The sequence below is a fragment of the Stomoxys calcitrans genome, chromosome 5 (assembly GCF_963082655.1).
Source record: "Stomoxys calcitrans chromosome 5, idStoCalc2.1, whole genome shotgun sequence".
Classification (NCBI taxonomy): Eukaryota; Metazoa; Arthropoda; class Insecta; order Diptera; family Muscidae; genus Stomoxys; species Stomoxys calcitrans.
In genome coordinates this window covers 892,752-912,462 of record NC_081556.1, presented here as the reverse complement: position 1 = coordinate 912,462, position 19,711 = coordinate 892,752, and the positions used below count along the sequence as shown (strand labels likewise).

The 19,711-nt window shown below is 38.3% G+C and overlaps 1 protein-coding gene across 4 annotated transcripts in view; it reads left to right on the top strand.

Moving 5' to 3' along the window:
* LOC106082347 (protein charlatan) overlaps positions 1-19,711 on the top strand; it is a 37,410-nt gene that overhangs the window by 11,363 nt on the left and 6,336 nt on the right. For 3 of the 4 annotated variants that reach the window (XM_013244794.2, XM_013244796.2, XM_013244797.2), the window contains exons 2-3: positions 17,351-17,619; positions 17,731-18,317. In XM_013244794.2, the coding sequence (XP_013100248.2) occupies positions 17,428-17,619; positions 17,731-18,317 (779 nt within the window). In that variant the 5' untranslated portion in view covers positions 17,351-17,427. Of the gene's footprint in view, positions 1-7,034; positions 7,319-17,350; positions 17,620-17,730; positions 18,318-19,711 lie in introns of those variants that run through there. The other variant, XM_013244795.2, reaches the window with a different exon arrangement.

The window sequence follows — 19,711 nt, the reverse complement described above, 5'->3', positions numbered from 1 at the left end:
AAGCTGCAATTTTTGTCCGATTTAGCTGAAATTTTGCACATAGTGTTCTATTATGACTTCCAATAATTGTGCCAAGTACGGTAAAGAACCTGATATAGCTTCCGGTCACTCGATCATCATTATATAACTTGACCTCCAAGAATGAGGAACATATCCTGAAGATAATGAATCATTGTGCCTTTGCCCCTGTTCCTTAGTGGAATGTTTATGGGCAAAATTAGCATTTTTGCATTTTTGAATATGGCCGAAAGTGGCCTATATAAACAAAGTCTAAAGTTAAGTTTATTTTTGTTGAGAATAAGTTTACTTGGCGAAAATTTCCTTTATGTGAAACGAATTATTTTTTTGCATGCAGAGATTTTCTCTTGTAGCGCTGGACTTCACGCTTTAGGTCATTTGGATCTACCTTAAGGCTTCTGGGCGGTGGATACTTATACGAAAAAAAAATAAAACGTTTGAGACATTCCTATGAGCAACAAAATACTTTTTTTACGAAGCTTTTGAATGTTACTTACTTTGTAACTAAAATTACCTTTCTTTTGTTGTAAAACCAAAAACTCTTTAATGGCAAAAGTGTTTCGATAGCCGCAAGCGATTATTCGTTTGCCGGACCAATAATTATTCTCTTGTGCCTCACCAACTATAGAAAGGGAGAGGATAAAAAGTGATGGGCGGCAATGGTCAACTCGGTCAACTCGGAAATTGGTATTTTTGAAAGTTTCGCTATAGGTTCGTCCAATGACAAAAATCATTAGAGCAACATGGAAGGCTTTTAATATAGTTGTGTATTATAACATCGAAATAAATCCAAATATAATCTGAAAGAGTTTGCATTGCTAACTTAGATCTGCTTTTAATTGGTAAACATTTGAGTTGGAGTTATGTTACATCAAATTAAGCTGGTCATCGCATTCAATATCCACAATTTATTTTTAAATTAAAAAGAATGTAGATATGCATAACCATGACGAAAAATTAATTTATAAGTAAAGAAACTTTATTTGTTGCAAAAAACATGTACTTTCATCGTAAACACAACATTCCTCAGAAAAGAAGTTTACTTGGCAAAAATTTCTTTTATGTAAAAACGAATTATTTTTTTGCGTGCAGTGGCGTTGGGTTTTATAAGTGGCTTAACATTGAAATCGAACTGGTTTCTCAGCTTCAATGCAGGCTGTTGGGTGGCAATGGCGGTACCTCAAGTATGAATGACTAACAATAAAAATGCAATACGGGAGATGAAGTAACGGATGACATGGGAATACTTCTCGCGGCTCCCACCTAAGATCCATGTGGTGTAGTATGTCCGTGATACATTCATATGTATGGTAAACCTGTTTCTTGTTTTTTTTTTGATGTCAGTAGCACAAAGATGTCCAAAGATTGATACCATTATGTGTAAGTAACTGAAGACAAGCAATGGCTCAACCACAACAAATCAATCGCCAAATGACGCAATAAAATTCCTCTGTCGGTTTAATGGTACTTTCAAGAATTTCGTCCTGATCTGGTTGGGTTCCAGGTAGTCGGTTAAAAAATCATTCCAGTATCTTAAATCAACAAACAGGTTAACTTTCGATTTCTTTGACTCACAAGGACACAGGAATATCAAACCAAAACTATCAAAAAGGAGCAAATGATTGTAAAACTCTCTGTCTAACTTGTGCAGATATATACACTTACATATGTGCAAAAAAAAGGGGACCGCAGCAAGATAGAAAAAAAAGGATTCTGAAGCTCACAAATTGGGAGGATCGATGGTTTATAGTAATTGTTTTAATGCACATAGATTGCAAAAACAACTTCCGTTACATCAAGCTTATGCGGAATGTCAATGTCAAGCTTATAGGTGTCGGTAATTATTTTATTTTTCTTCAAAGCAAGCAGCTCTGTCGAAAAAAATCTAATTTACAGCAAAAAGAAAAGAAATTAAAGAAACGAAAATACACATATTGGAAGCTACGACTGCCGAGACCCTATATACGTGCATTACCACATAGTTTCCTTCATGGGATAGGAACTAACGTATATTTAGAAAATGCAAACGACGCAAACTGCATGCCATTGAGAGCAGAATTCGGCTTGCAGCAAATTCTTAGATAATTCCCATTTATATATATTCACATGCGCCACCAACCAGTCTATGCGCGAAGCTCAAATTCCTTATCTATATATTGGGTTGCCCAAAAAGTAATTGCGGATTTTTTAAAAGAAAGTAAATGCATTTTTAATAAAACTTAGAATGAACTTTAATCAAATATACTTTTTTATACTTTTTTTCTAAAGCAAGCTAAAAGTAACAGCTGATAACTGACAGAAGAAAGAATGCAATTACAGAGTCACAAGCTGTGAAAAAATTTGTCAACGCCGGCTATATGAAAAATCCGCAATTACTTTTTGGGCAACCCAATATAATGTATCTATGATGATGTTAGAAGTGGGTTACCAAATTTTTGATGAAGAGGGCAAATTAATATACATATGTACATAAGTTCGTTTGGTTCTAACTAACTTTTAGGCCAGTTGTTCAAACAATTTCTTTATAAGAGGCCTAGTCGCATCCCCCAACTTTAAAGATTTATAGCCCCAGCCACATAAAGGCATTTCCTACCTGCCACTTATTCCCTGTCAGCATTTATTCGCCACTCACGGGTAGGTGTACATTTCCCTCCTGTAACCACCTCAAATAACAAAAAAAAAAACAAAATCACATGAAACGAACGTTCACTCATACATACATACAAAAGTACGTACATATGTTGGACGGTTGAATGGTTATGTGCGATCGTGATCATGGTTGACGCGACGGCGGTGGTTGCGATCCCACGCCAAACTTTTTGTAGACAACATTCAAAGTAAACACACCAAATAATGGGTATGTTTTAAACAAATATGCTAAAACTCGAGATTAAATGACTTTTAATGGTAATATGGAGTATAAATACTACCACCACCATAAATTCATTTCCAACTTATATCCATATTATACCTTGCCATAATGTCAATCTTAGTGAAATTGTCATTCATATGACGAATGAAACCAAAGACTTTAAAACGCAAACATATAAAACACGACCAATATATTTGTCTTAAAGCATGGTGCCCTTCCCAACTACTGGCTCAGAATATTGTTTTTGTCTTTCTTTGCTGTTTGATGCTTGACCAAATTTGTACATAAAGGAGGAGGCCCGAAAAGAAGATGAGAGAAAAACCACCCAACAAATATATAACGCCGTCTTCATAATAATCATAAAACCGAGTGGGTTCTTAGGAAAACAAAAACAACACCAACTAATACTGCCATAAACCTGCAGAGCTGAACGACTTACTGCGAAGATTTTGAAGCCACCCCACGCTTAGAGAAAATACCACAATGACTCGCATAGAGTGCAGACGCTGATAGTTTGATTTTGTGTGTTGTTATTTCCATACATTGTTTAATTTTGTTGGTATTGAAAACGTATTTTTTTAATTCTATCTCATCGCGAAAATTTCTTTTAAAAAGGACGTTGAGGTTAATATTTCCTTTCAAAGGACAATCTAAGAATCTGAACATTAGCATATGCATGCGTATGAGTTGTATTTATGCGACTTACAGTAAAAAAACAACAAAGTTCAGTTAGGTACTCACCCTTAAGTATTTCTCCGTCAACTTCATTCCGGATTTGGTTATGGAAATTATCTGAAAAAACCGTAACACAAAAATAAATTCTTATTGTATTTATTATTGAGAATTGAGAAATACTAAATGGAATTTTGAATACACATTACTGGATAAGGGGATTACCCGATAATTTTTCAAAATGGCACATCTGATGTATGGTCATTGTAATAGATTGGTATTGACAGCTATTGAAAAACACGTTCTGTGACAGATAAGGTTAAGAAATGAGAAGTAAAGTACGAAAAATTATATAAAATTAAAGAAAAAAAAATTGATGTACCGTTTTTGGCAAAACCTGTAATCAATGAGTACGGTCATGATGTACATTTATTTGTGTTTTTGGATTAATCGAATAATTATTCATTTGAAAATCCAGGTCCGACAATTAATCGAACAAGATCCAAAGAGGTTATCAATTAACCGACATAAAAAATATTTGGAACATTTTTTGGGATCTTGTCCTTCAAATATTTCTCATACATGTATGTTGAATGGAATTGTAATAAATAGGGCAACTGGTTCCGATTTATTTGATTTTCTTTTTTTGAACTAATGGTTGGGACAATATACGTTTTTCGCCGGTGAAAACACATGTTTTTCACGGTTACTTTTTTGAAACACTAAACAAATCTTAAAGAAAACATGGTACTTTTGTGAAATGTTCTTCATAAGTTATGAGGAAATGTCCTATTGAATGAAAATAGCAAATTCTTTTGCTTCAAAATCTATATCTAAAAAAAAGTAATCATGAAAAAAATTCGCTAAAAGCGATCATAGTACCACCCTTAAATCAAAATATTCTCATCCCATTCGACCGAATAACGATTAATCGAGTGTACACCCTACTGTTAACTGTCACTACAAATGCAGACACTTCTACGCCACAGTATATTTTAATGTTTGTCGAGACAATCTAAAATAGGTATACCTCAGGATGCACCTATAAGATGAAGTCATGCGAACAGTTGAGTAAATTTTTTTTATTACAACTGTGATATCAAACCTCTAAATGGCAAAAGGCTTGATATCACAGTTGTAATATATTTCTAAAATCTTAAAAAGATGTTCTATTTGATCCAATATCCCACACATAAGCAACAAAACAGTGTTATAATGATGAAAATACAACTTTAAAACCCATTTGAAGAAGACAATGTTTATTTTTAAAACACTTTGATATTTGCATTTAAGAAATTTGACACTCAAGGTAGTTTTGTTGGGGGTACATTTTTGTCGTTGTGATAATAACTTTACCTCTTAATTGTATCTTGGGTAAACCTATGTATTTATATTACCGTTTTGAGGGCTGTTGTGGGCTGCGAATACTATAGCGGCACAATGTTAATTTATGTCCAAACCATTTGAAATGTAAAAGTATTTGATTTTTAAATGTGTAAATAGAGCGGAACTTCTGTATAACGTATAAACATTAAAAATGTATTTTTCATTTTCACCAATTACCTATAACCTCTTAATATTACGAACTTCTCTATAACGAATACTTCTCGGTAACGATTTTTTTAAAATGGCAAATTGAAACTCTCACACAAACTAATCTCCCGATAACAAATTTTTAGCAAACTTTTTTTTATTGAAGTTCTTAAAAAATAGGAACAAAACAAAACAGACTTAGTATATGTAGGAACAACAAAACGAACGCTGCAAACAAGAATGGGAGAACACAGAGCTGACGTTGAAAAAGGAACACAGAAAACAGCTTTGGCGCAACATATTTTGAAAAGTGGACATAGGGCAGACTTAGAAAATGTCAAAATATTAGATAAAGAAAACAAAGAGAGAAAGAGATACACTTTAGAAAGCTTAAGAACACAACAAAAAATGTTATTTATTCATGTTATTTATAAATTATTAATATTATCCTATTTTAATATTTTATTATCCATATATAGATTATATTGACTTGGGCGCTGAAAATGGAAGATAACACATGTGTATCTAGATTTCATTTATTACCAGTGATTTTCAACATGTACATATCTACATTACTTTGTTTACAGACGGCGTCGCCGACAGCAAAGGGAGGCTCAAAATTGAATCGATAATTTTTTTGTAAGCTTTGGAATTAAAAAAAATATAAATACTTTTTAGCAATATTTTTCATGTTTTATAAGCAATTTAATCCAATGGAATAAAAAGCTTTTTATTAATGCCAAAAGTATCAAATATTTATTTTTAGTAAAACAGTAAAAATGTTATTTACAAGAAATGGCAAATTTCAAATGAAGTGTTTATTGATTTTATAACCGTTTTAATTGGATTTTTGAGCTTATCATAAATCCAAATTGCATTTAAAGGTCCGATTTTAGCAAAGTTTTTAATTGAATATACAAATTTCTTATTTGAACACAGCGATTAATCACTTTGTTAAAAATGTTTATATTAATCAATACCAAGTTTAATTGGTCAAATTAAAGTCAATATTTTTTTCGTTTTTAATTGAAACTGTTCAGTCGCAAAAATGATAATGGCTGTGTTTTATTTTAGTACTGAAATGATATCTATCCAGTACAGTAAAAAATTTCTATTAAAATTTTACTGAAAACATGTTCATGATACCTTTTTTCTATGTAAAAACTTTAATTCATTACAAATTGATTGAGACCTCTTGTTGTTTCACCGCAAACACTGTGACAAACTGATTCCACAAGAGATCATGGCACTCTTTCTTTTTAAGACGCTCAGCTCTCTCTCTCTCTCTCGCAGTTCTCTCGCACGCAACCGGCAGAGACAAGTGGGATGAATGTTTCTATGCCATGCTTGATGCGTAGCATAGCGCTGTTTTGTTTTTTTTTTTATTTATTTTTTTTTATCAAAATTGCAATTTGAGGTATGTGCGAGTGTGTATGCGATGCCGCCGCCTGTTGGCGCTGCCGCTTGGCGTTTTTACTTTCGTATTCCCTTTTGTTATATTTCGCTTGTTGGAGTGTTGTGTGGCTGTCTGCCTGCCTGTGCGGGTTGATTTGGCCCAAAGTGGGTATAATGGTGGCCGGTCGGGTCGGCATTATTGCGTGGTGGTCTGCTGTTCTTTTTTCTGTCCGTGCTGCCCAGACGTTCGACATGTTGTTGTTGCTGTTGCTGTCATTTTATGCTGATGATGGTTTAGCAGACAGAGAAAACTATAGCGCAGACGTCTACTACGCCGACGCCACCACCACCACCAGCAACAACAATCAACAAGAAAACAACCACCGACCGCCGACCCAAGCAAACAACACACCAACATCGCTCCGTGATCAGTCTGTAGGAATTTTTCAATTTGAGCGGTTGTTCGTAGCGGGTGTCGCGCATTCTCGCATTCTTAATAACAACAAAACAACGACAAACTTCTGTTAGAAGAAATAAAACTGCATGCGGTTTTTGGCAAAAATAAAAATTAGCAACAACAATAGAAAAAAATAAATCATATTACACAAACAATAAACTATTGAAAATAAATGAAAGTGATGTGCCATATTTATATACCAGTGGAAGTGGATACTTCAAGAATACAAGGATGATCTAAAAGACAATGAAAATATTACCTCCAAAAGGCTTCCGATATGAAATGAAGGCTCTTTTATAAACCGCTGAAATATTTCTGATTGGCGAGAGATTCCATAACCCCTTACAGTGCGAGATTACTCTTAACCAAAGGTGGGTCTCTTTTTTTCGTTAAAAAGCCGTTACAAAAGTTTTATAAATATAGCTCTCATCTGTATATGTGTGGTTTTCTGCGTGTTCGTGTGTACATGCATATAACACCCACAGGGTAGAGTTTGTGATTTAACCCCCCACTCCCCCAATTTTTCTACGAGAGCCATACATCGTACGTGTATATTTTAATTTTCTCTTAAAATCCATGTCATTGTTGTAGGTTAAGGTCAAAACTAAAGACGAAAAGGAGTTTGTGACACGGCATTAGCAAAAATGGATTAGGATAAATTCAGTACTAAGAATTGTGCTCCAAGTAGAAGTTGAATTTTAAGATTGATAAGCTTATACAATGTCTTCATTCCGATTTGTCACTTCCTCCCCTCCCCCTTCAAACACATACTCCACTTTGTTTTATGTTGGGGCTTGATGATCTTTGCTTTGTTAGTGTCGTCTCCTCTTTTTTCTGCAGCCCTAAGCAAAAAATAAACAAAGCTTGGAGGAAAAAAAGAGTGTCTGACATGAGCAAAACAACAACAAAACATCTTGTAACTATGGCATTGGACGGGGGTTCGGTCGATGGTGGTAGAGGCATTGCAGAGAGATGGGTCAGGGGATCTGTCGTATATTAGCTTATAGGTGGTGGAATGGGGTGGGCGTCATCGGCACTTCATGACTTTGCCATATAAGAGTGGGTGAGCCACAGTGTGAGTTAAACACGACGAAAGCCACAGCAACTACCAAAGAAGGAAGGGGACTTTTCGTAGAATTCTCAGAAGTGATGAATAAACGGAAAAAACAGCGAAGGGGCTATCCAAAGAGCAACTTGAAACATGAGGGTGTTGGGTTGTATGGGAACATGGAATCTTGAGGGGGTGGCACACACCATTAGCCAACAAAGTTTGTTCGCATACACAATAACACACATTCATATTTAGTCTTGGGATAAACAGCGATCATTGGTGGCATAAGCGTAGAAACGTATTGGTCAGTTGGGGTCTCAAAAATTGATTCGAGATGAGCTGTGAACTTAACCACACTATGGCTACGCTCATGGTCGAGGGATTTGGCACTTGAACATGCAGCAACTTATTTGAGATTTATGAAAGGAGTGGGAGTAAGTCTGAACACTCACATATTGCCATGGAGTGATGGCCAGAATAAGTCGAAATACGAAATTATGTTTGAACATATTCTTTGGTTGAAATCTATCCGCTGTTAAATATATTCCTCAATCGGTACTGCAAATACCGGGATATACATGCACATGTGTATGTATGTCGCCGTAAATTGCGCGTTTCCGTTTGCTGCTGCTCATTCCCAAATGCATACCCCTTTCAGTCGCACTAAGGAGGAGACCGCTACACTGTCAATGGCAATCAGGGTGGCTCCAATTGAAACAGGTACCTCTTTCGTCCCGTCTGATAGCAATACTAAACTTATCATTTTAGGGTTGTTCTGTACATCTCCCCTCCATCCGGATAGCTCACTTCATTTATTGCGAACCAGCACAAGCATTGTCCAGAGATTCTTTACTCCAGTGTGTTTCCTGTTACATGGTACTGTTTATGATCATCTCGTGGTGGAAGAAAAACGGCACAGCAATCAATGCCTTTACCTGTAGTTTACCTGTGTATCGTTGTGTGATCTACACCCCGCAGCTGTTGGGTTGAAATTTTACCTGCTGTGTTTCGCTAGCTTCGTTCTTTGTTCCAAAAAAGACCCCTTCTTTTCTATAAACCAAAACGACAGAGAAACACCTACATTCATGCGCCTGCACATGGATGGATGGCTATGGCTTGGAGTGGCAGCAGTGTTTAATGTCTGTCTGCTTGTGCGATCTGCCGCCTGTTTGTGCTGCGGTGCGTCTCACCACCCCAATATTGAACAGGATTTGAAAAATCATTATCTCCACATGAAATAACAGAGGATGATGGCTGGATGGAGAGGGATGACTATGGCATATCTTGTTGCTTCTTGCATTGAGTGGTGAGGGCATTATGAACGAACAAACCCTAGCGTACCATGTTGTTGGCGTAATGCTTCCTCAGAAGAGTGGGTTCGCATTTGCGTCTGCGCAATATTAAAAACACGTTTTGCTCTGCCGTAATGGGGTTTAAGGTTGGGCTGAATATCTTCACATACCCAACCGAAGACAGCCTCTTCTTGTCTCCCTGCTTTCCGCACAGACACACTTTTCGGTTTCTTGGGCTCTTACACTGTTGATGGGCATTGTTCATAACGATCCCTTTTGTGTGTTTGGGATTTTCAATTTTCTACGTTTTTTATCTCTCTCTCTCCTTTGTGAAAAAATCGTCTTTTTCTTAACCGACATTTTTTGGGTTGAAGGTGGTGTGGCGGTGGTGTTGGTGGCTTGACTGGCGTATCCATGAAGATTGCTGCTTTGGATTGGGATAGCTGGGATGTTTCTTCTGATTTGACATGTTTTTTGTACGAGCCATAGGAAGGTAGGTAGGTAGGTGGTTTGTTTTCTTGGAAACGCCAGATGATTGTTGGGATTTTGGTGGCAGTTATAATATTTACGTTTTTTTTTATCTCTTTGTTGCTACGGATCATTCTTCGTTTTTTTTTTCTTTTTCATGCGTTCCAAGATTGCATTTTCTATGTCTTTCATGCACATTATAAACATTAGGGTGCAGGAAGAGGGAGCTAAACCTTAAAATTTAAGTGAAATTGCCCCCTCCTTGTTTTGATGATCATGAGACATCCCTCCATTAGATGTCACACTTTGTTTATTATGTCCCTAACTTTTGTGGAAATACCATACAAGACGTATTAAAGGATTGCCACATAATTCGTTAAAAAAATGCTATCCTGTTCAGGCTATTTTTAATCATGGGTATGTGTAGAAATATGAAATAGAGGTATCTCAGTTCGGTTTGCACAGTCACGAATGGAAAAGCTAAATAAGATTTTCCTCAGGTGAGGTGGAAAAATGAACTTGTTAGCAAAATGCATAAATTATTTTGTATACAGTCAATATATTTTTTTTTCAAGCCGACCCACCCTAACCTACACATGTGAGTCATTCAAGGTTGTACAAAATAAAAACTTTAAAAGGTGGTTACCGTGAATAATTGGACTGTATACCACCCACCGCTTACAATGTATACCTGTGTATAAACCCTACTAAAGCCAGAAACCTTCTCATACAAAAATTACTAATCTTTTAACACAACGACAGAACTCTTAAGCAATGAAATAAAAGGATTGATCGAAATCAGTTAAAATCTGGAATATGGACAGCTTCCAATAATTTCAAACGAACACAGCAAAAACAATGTTACTGCACTGTCGGCAGTAACTGTGAGACGAAAAATGCACCTTCTTTGGACTCTCGGCATCTTAGGTCACCATTCGGTGTAAATGTAAGGTCACCAATCGGAAAAAAAAATTGCCTTAGAGTCTTCATAAATGAAATCAGCAGGAGTTTTATATCCCATGTTTGCTGTGGATAGTTAACCCAAGTCATAAGTTCTAATTTCAGAGAAATTCGACTAAGAAATAGTATTTCGAGGAAATGAGGCAGTCAAATCGCCGAAATTTCAGCAAAATCGAACAAAAATCAGGCTTTTATGATCTATCGGCTCTCAACTCCGAACATGGTACATATGATGGATGCATTAAGTCTCCTCTTGTGTGAAAAATTAAGGGCATTGCAAATTCCATTTAAACTGGTAAGTCGTCCTTGGTCAATTTTACCTACATCATGGTATGAGTACCCATAAAAGATGTCGATGTTTATTAAAAAAGTTCTTTTGGCATCAAACTCTGAAAGACATGCGGCAGAATAAGATCACCAATAGAAACATTTTGCCCATGCAAATTTTCACACGAAACGCGGAAGACTTTCCTCATACCATTGAATGATAAGGGACCTACTTTTTATACCCCGAGCCCGAACCTGCCTGAGCGAAACCTCTCGTTAGATATGATTTACATTGCTGCAGGACTCATTAACATCGCCAAGATTCGAACTGAGGCTTTCAGCGTCATAGGTGGACATGGTAACAACCTACAATATACCATTTTGGCCTCCATTGAGGAAAATACTCAAAAATTATGGCAGCCAGGGGAAATTTATCGCAGAAAACGTTTGTTTTTGTCTTGCTGGTGTACAAAACCAAGAGTTTGACATCTTTCTTTTGCAATATACTATCCACTATTTGTTCAGTGGGGCCGCAATTAGACTTTAGGTTGTGGCCTTATTCAATATTTTATTGGGTCCATGCAATCCTGCGTTTGGCAGCCTCTGATGTACATACGTCCCTGACCCCTAAAGATACACCACCAACTGCTTTCCCATGAAAGCCGAGTTTCGATAGAAAACTTCAACCTCCATCTTTTTGGGTGGGTGTCGCTTTCAGCTTGCCAATGGAGGTTGCTAGCTTGACTGTTATGCTCTGGGTTGTGTTGCGCTCGACATTGGTTATTAGGTGTTGTTCAGTTTATGGGTTTTTTGGTGCGGCCAGCCAAATGGACAGACAACACCAGCATCAACAGTCAACCAGCGTCAACAACGAAAGACCCGACCAGCAATATTCAGAGTCTGGGGGATTGCTCATAAATAGATATGATGCCTAAACATATAAAATGATACAATTTATGTTGAATTTGGCATGTCTATGAAAATGAGGCTGGTGGTGGTGGTGTCGCAGCTAACTAAGCGCGAATTAGCAATCACAGCCCAAAGTTAATACAAATCGTCGTTTGCTCCGTTCTGAACAATCCCATGTACATAGGTATAGATGAATGAATGAGTTGAGTGGTTGGTTGGTTGGCTGTTTGTTTGCTCATGCATGTATATATGTACATATGCCTGTATATACGCTGTGGAACACGCTTAATTTCAGCCACAAGAAACTGGGCTTGTGCGTGGGTTGTGGGTGTTGTGCCGTCTCCATGAATAAAGAAAACATTTTGGCGCAGCGCCGTAACAAATGTCCACAATATAAGAAATCACGAAATATAAAGGTGTGGGATATCATCTAGCTAAGAACTTGAACGACTCGGAGATAGCGGCAGTGTTTGCGAACATACATACGTAACGACAGATGCATCATTGGAAGCATTTTGAGGTAGACAGAAAGATGACAATAACATGCATTGTTGTAGTCTTGGGATCACATAAGAAAGCCCTAGGGTCCTACGATACACTCGCAGCCAAATAAACACCAATATACACACACGCACACATAGACACTTCATTATGCATGTGTACAGGGATATGAGTTGGTTGGTCTTTTCCATAAAATATGGGTGGCAGGTGGTATTTCGTCTTACTTGAGGATTTTTTTAAATTCATTTAAAATCGAGATGAAACCCTACAACCCTGCTTGGTGAAATACCAGCTTCATGACAAGCCATGTCGTTTTGTTTGTGTGTGTGTGTGTGTATATGTGCGCCTTTAAAATTTCTTAAGGCTTTAGGTTTCTTACGTACGTAACGTGCTGGGCACTGGTGCTGTCTTGTGTTTTGATGCGATGCGATGATGATCTTCATGATGATTGTGCCTTGTGCTGGCTGCTGCTGCTTCTGCTGATGATGATGATGATGTCTATGGGTGGGTAGGGGCCTCAGTTTGGCTAAAGTTTATTTATGTTTCTGTAGTTGGTTTTTTTTTTGGTAAATTGATGTTTTTTTTGTTTTTGTTAAATATTGAAAAGTAGTTTGTCTACTTTGGAGGTGGTGTAGAAAAAAGAAACACATTTCGAAAAGGGGGTTCCGTTAACGCTAATAAAATGTGGGCGGTTTTTCAAATGTCAGAGTAAGATTCAAGGTTAATGTTTTCGGTGGGTTTCGCTGTGGTGAAACCCATTAAAACTATTGAAAATTAATTTAGGGCTGGTGTGCTGGCTGGTGTATACATGAAATTTAATTCCCAGGAACGCAGCTTACAAAGCGAAGATTATAGCCACAATTGGGTATCTTCTTGTGTGTGTGCGCGGTTGTGTGACCAATGTGTCGATGTTGTTGTCGGCAGGTGCACCCCTATAATTTGCTGCTGCCCATTAATTTCCTTCGTAAAAAGCATCTTGCAAACAAAGTCGCCCTACAGGTTGTCTGGGCCTGTCTACCCTCGAACACCCTTTTGCTGATGCACTCTGAGTGCCTTCTCCTAAGCATTCCTCCTGCTGCCGCGGCCCGCTGCACAACAAGAAACAACAGTTGTTTTCGTTTTGCTGCATACAAAAGAAGACAAAGAAGAGGAGCTGCTACACAAAAACGAAATCTCATTATCCTGGCTTTGCTCGTTTCCTTATCCCCTTTGCACGAGAGAGCAACATGTGCTAAAAATTCCCAGGCATTTCTAGATTTTCATTTAGGGGTGGTTTTAGTCACTGCTGTCAGGATCATTATAAACCTGTTGTCTGTGTCTGTACAAGCAGTAGATAGCAGTAGTTCAAGATGGCGTCAGCTAGCAGCCCTCCTTGGGGGCAACAAGTGTTTTTGTTTTTTCCTCTTTTAACATACTCAAAGTGACAGGTTCTTTTGGACTGGGTTAGGGGTGGTTTCTGCCATCTCAAATGACCGTTGATTATTTGAATTTGGGCTGTGGGCATATTTCATTGTGTGCTTTTTATGGGCAAAAGGCGTACAGCTGCTATGGGGACGCTACCTGAAGCCAATGCAGGTAGACCCTCATACAATAGGTGATCCCACCATGCAAGCAATTGAAAAGTTAATACGAATCAATTTCCTCATAGAGCATCTAGCAAATAAAGTTCAAAGTCTGCACCTGGATTTGCAAGGTGGGCAGTTGGATAAATATTCACAATTCATGCTAAGTCGTTACACTTGAACGACAGACCAATGTTCGAGAATCGACGGCTAGTCATTTGTATGTGGGGGCGTATGATTTCAGGGGGAGGCTGTGTGCTAGTAACAAACACACCCGTTGGCCATAATCACACACACACACACATCTGAGCACTCATACATATTTTATGGTTTTTTTTGCAATGTATGCTTGGATAGGCTGAAAAGATGATCATTAATAAACTTTTTTGTTGGGCTTTGAGAAATACAAACATGCCGGCAAATAGAAAATTACGGGCGCGAGCGATGGGGTTGAGGGGGGACAGCGACCCATCAGTAAGTGAGTGGCATGTATGTAGGCATAAAGCAGCATAACATCAACGCCAACACACTCACTCGTCAGTGACAACGGCAAATGCTAACTAAAGTCCACCCATTAGTGTCGCCAGACACCCCAAAAGTTGTAGATGAAATGGAAGTAAAAAACAAAACAAAAACCAAAGCCCCATCATTACCCGGCAGCACCACCAGCAGCAACAACAACAGCAACACCAACAAATGCGTACCCAGCAAACGTTGATAGTGCGACCGCTGTGGTCGACGTACTGATCATTGGTACTGCTGCCGTTGTTGCTGCTGCTGCCCATGATGATCTCCAACACCCAACAACCGGTTCTTTCATACATTTTTCGTTTTGTCTGCTGTCGAGTGGAGGAGGGTGTTCCAATCTTCATCTCCCTGCTGGCAATGTAGGGGTTTTTGCTTTTTGTTTTTTCAAAACAAAATATTGCCGATCTTTGTTCATATTTATTCTGTGTATTTCACATATGTATGTGTGTAGAAGCGTTGGTGCCTTCCTCGTCCTCCTTCTGCTCTACCAAATGAAATTCGCGTGCGTCTGTCTGACCAATCTGTTGCTGGGACAGTGGTGTGCCCGACCCCGAGTTGGGTTGGTTGCTTGCTTTGGCTTTTCTGTTGTGGATTGCTCAACGGAGACAGGGGCCACCATAAATGCGACGACGACTACGAAGACGACAGCGACAAATGGCTGATGGTTGGCGTTGTCATTAAAATTTACGCGCCCATTTTCAACCCACTCACACTCCATACTACCTCAATGTTTACTCTATGGGGTTTGTGTGCCGTTTTTTTTTCTTTTTTTTTTTTGTTTTCTGCCTCCAATTTCTGAGGCGGATGTTAACAACAACGGCAACAACAACAGCGGCATCAGCATCAGCAAAACAACTCAACTTATGTGGTGGTGGCTGGCTGGCTGGCTGGCTGGCTGGCTGGCTGCCTGATGGCAGTGATGATGTGCACATTTAGGCATCAATTCAACAAAAGACAAACTCTGGCTTTAGTGGGTGCTATTCATTTGTTCCTTTTCATCTTTAGGTTCTCTGCTATACATCGCTAAGTGGTAGCATTGGTAAATTTGCTAAAGTCTCTGAATCCTTTTATCACTCTTTATACATTTTTTGATATGGATTGTAAATAGTAGACCATGTATTGCCTAAATGGAGGCCACCATAGCGCAGAGGTTAACACGTCTGCCTATTACGCCGAACGCCTGGGTTTAAATCCTGACGAGAACATGCGGTACTATGACATGTATACAAACCATGTAAAACCATTTGCCAAAGAGGTGGTGCCGTTAGGACTCGGAGGTCCCTTATCATTGAGCTTTAATTTAAATCGGACAGCACTCATTGATATGTGAGAAGTTTGCCCCTGTTACTTAATGGAATTTTCAGGGACAAATTTTGATTTGTATTGGCTACATGAAAAACTCTCACTATTCCTTCTCAGTAATATTCATTTTGGTGCTTTTACTTTCATATACAAAGGTGTATTGAATAAGAAAATGCGGTATTTGGGAAAGGGGCAGACATGTGCTCTAAACTTAAAGTAGTACACCCCTCTTTACAAATTTGGCCCTTCCAAGCCCGGGCATATTCCTAATCTGCTCATAAGTCCTTTTTCGCGGGGCAACATATTACTTGAGTTGAGGAATTGCAAACCAAATTTGGACTTCAGTCTCTAATCTTGAATTTTCTTCTGCGTGCCAAAATTAATGGGAATCGCACTAATTTTTTCTGACGCATTTTAAATATTTTAAGATAAAAATTTTATTTTTCCACAAATCGGTGGTTAGAATAATTGAATTAATATTTTGTAATGCTTAATTTAGGTTAATTGCTTTTTTCTGCATAGTCCAGTCAATTCACTCAAATTCTGGGAACTGAAAGTTTTTCTTCACTCCCAAGCCTTTGTTTCTCATCAAAATAACCACAACTGTTGCTCTTCCTTTACCTGTTGTTGTGTGTGCATTTCTTTTTTTCTTTTTTTGGAGGGGATGTCTGAGCTGTTTGCATGTTTTATGCGACCATATGTCCCTCCATACATCGACTCAACGAATTGGCTGGGAAGAAGGGTCTAGCAAAATTGAAATTTTCTAGAAAAACCCCAACCACAAGAAACCCAATTCGAAAAACTAACCTCTAAAGCAGTGTTGGGCTGCCCAACAGGGAATGGTTTTAAGGTTGTGTTACTTATGTGCCAATGTCGCCGCCACATGGACATCCAAAAACAAAGTCATGCATATACACACACCCAGCACTCGGTATCCGTATGTGCATCGAAGGACATACAAACATATGTAAGACGTATGTGTGTAATTCCATTCCCATGTACAGAGACGATAGCATGGCTTGAGACCACCACGAATGCAGCAGCAGACAGAGCACAAACGCTGTTCGCCATGAGTTTCACAAAATCCATAACCAGCATCCACCCACTTTTTGAATGGTTTCGATTTTTTGTTATGTCAAAGAGGAATAAAAAAATCGAAATATGGATCATTCATTCATGTGATGCAGAGAAAAAAGATATGAGACAATTTTGTAGGCTAAGGTGAAGAGCAGTGAAGGGGGATGGGCAAAGCGAAAAACAACACAAGTTGGAACAATAATCACGGTATTAGTTAAGTAGGCGATTTTGCAGCTCACAGAAACTTTTGTAGTGATGACATGATTTTCCTTTCACAAAATCTCAGTGTCCTTAAAGATGGCCGGCCAACAATGATTGTATGCAACAGGACGCTCTATCCAAGCTAAACTTTTGAAAGCTACACATAGCCAACAATAAACGCACCCATGGAGTAGCTTGCAAAGCGGATGTTTACTTTTGTGGCATTGCCAGGCATATGGCGTTTGTTGAAGTAATCATTTCTTTTCTATGCTCTTGTCTTTGCAGTTGGAAGGGATTGGCAGCAGCAGCAACCGTAGACGAAGTTATAAAGGTTTTTGTAAAGCATCAGCAGTGTTGACGCTATGGCAACAGTAATACCACCGACCTCAAATGTTGAGGCCGCCTATGAAGACATGTTCAAAGAAATCACAAGAAAATTATATGGCGAAGAGACCGGAAATGGTTTGCATACATTAGGCACCCCTGTAGCACAGGTGGCGACCACAGGACCCACAGCAGCACCAGAGGGTGAACAGAGATCATTCACAAATTTGGTAAGTAGCAATGCATGCGAATGTGCAGCAAGAAGCACAGGTACATAAGGTTAGCTGACAAAGAGATTTCTTATATATATTTTTTTTTCCTTTTTGTTTACTTTATTTTAGCAAATCGATCGTTCTACTCAGCCCACCATTGAGTATGAGCATAATACGGGTAACGTTGTTGGCTCCGCGGCAGCAGGTTCGGCAACATCTGCGGCTGCCTCGGCAGCAGCTGTTATTGCCGCAGCCACAAACCAACAAAATGCCACAAATGTGGTAATTCAGCAACAACCTGAGGGCTCTGTTGTCGTTACCACAACCACCAGTACAGGTGGCAATTTTAAATCGGAAGATCATCTCAGTACGGCATTTGGTTTGGCAGCTTTAATGCAACAGAATGGGTTTGCGACGACAACCGGTACGATTTTGAGCAGCCAGGCCATAAATAAAGTCATAACCACGGCTGCTGGTAGTCAACAGCCACAGCAACAACAATTGTCGGGTGATCAGCAACAGCAGCAGCAGCAACAAGCCTGGAATGAGGGTGCACAAGATCAACAACAACAACAACAGCAAACACAACCGGCGCCGACCACACAAATTGTCCAGTGGACGACAACTCCTAGTGGCAAGCTACAAAGCTATTCGACAACAACCGCCCAGCCCCAGCAAACCCAACAACAACAACAGGTCTCAACGCCCAAATCCAAGTAAGTGAACGTTTGTTTATATTTGAAAAAAAAGGATACTACCCGGTTCAAACTAGGCAATTTTAAGTTACGAAATGCTCTGTATAACCATTCTCCCCATGCCTCGCTAACCTACACAATTGGGCCGGCCCGAACTTTGGATACCCTTATCGGCGTCCATATCGAAATATAGACCGATCTGGACGAACTATATAGGAGACGGATGACGAAAAGCCTAACATAAGTCACTGTGTCAAATTTCATGGAAATCGAATAATAAATGCGCCTTTTATAGGGACAAGACCTTAAATCGCAAGATCTGTCTATATGACAGCTATATCATAATCTGGACCGATCTGGGCCCTCTTCAAGAAGGATATCGAGGGGCCTAACACAAATCACTGTTCTAAATTTCAACGAAATCGGATAAAAAATGCACCTTTTATGTAGCCCAAGACCTTAAATTGAGAGATCGGACTATATGGCAGCTATATCCAAAACTGGACTGATCTGGGCCAAATTAAAAAAAGATATCGAAGGGCCTAACACAACTCATTGTCCCAAGTGTCAGCGAAATTAGACAATAACTGCGCCTTTTACTGGCCCAAGACTTTAAATCGAGAGATCGGTCTATATGGCAGCTATATCCTAATTTGGACCGATCTGGGCCAAATTGAAGAAGAAGGTCGAGTAGCCTTACACAACTGATTGTCTCAAATTTGAACAAAATGTGGCTTTCATGGGCCTAAGACTTTACATCGGCAGATCGCTCTATATGAGGGCTATATCAAGATATAGAACGATATAGCCCATCTTCGATCTTAACCTGACTATGGACAAAAAAAGAATCTGTGCAAATCTTTATTTTCAAAGACGTTCATGACTAGATCGTCTTAGATTTATACGATGATCAAGAATACATGCACTTTTTAGGGTCGGATACGTATATTTCGATGTGTTGCAAACGGAATCACAAAATGAATATACCCCATCCTTCAGTGGTGGGTAAAAAATATTCATTTATTTAAAACATTTATGAAAAAAGCTAAATTACGCCCCAAAGAAACTTTCCATAACATTTATGAATCACGTTTCATAAGTCTCAAATCATTGAAACATGTCATAACATTTATGAAAATCAAAAATATAGTTTTTGAAAAGTTTTCATAACATTTATGAAAAACTTTCATAACATTTATAAGCATTTTTCATGACATTTAAGAAAAAATGTCATACAATTTTTACGATAATAAAATATATTATATTCATGAAACCCTATTCTACTGTTTATGAAATTTTTTCATTTTACTTATAAAAATAGATATAAAGAATAAATTTTATAAATAATATGAATTCCGATAGAAAAATAATAAGCAAAAGCTTGAATATTTAGTTAAATTTATTAAGATAAAATT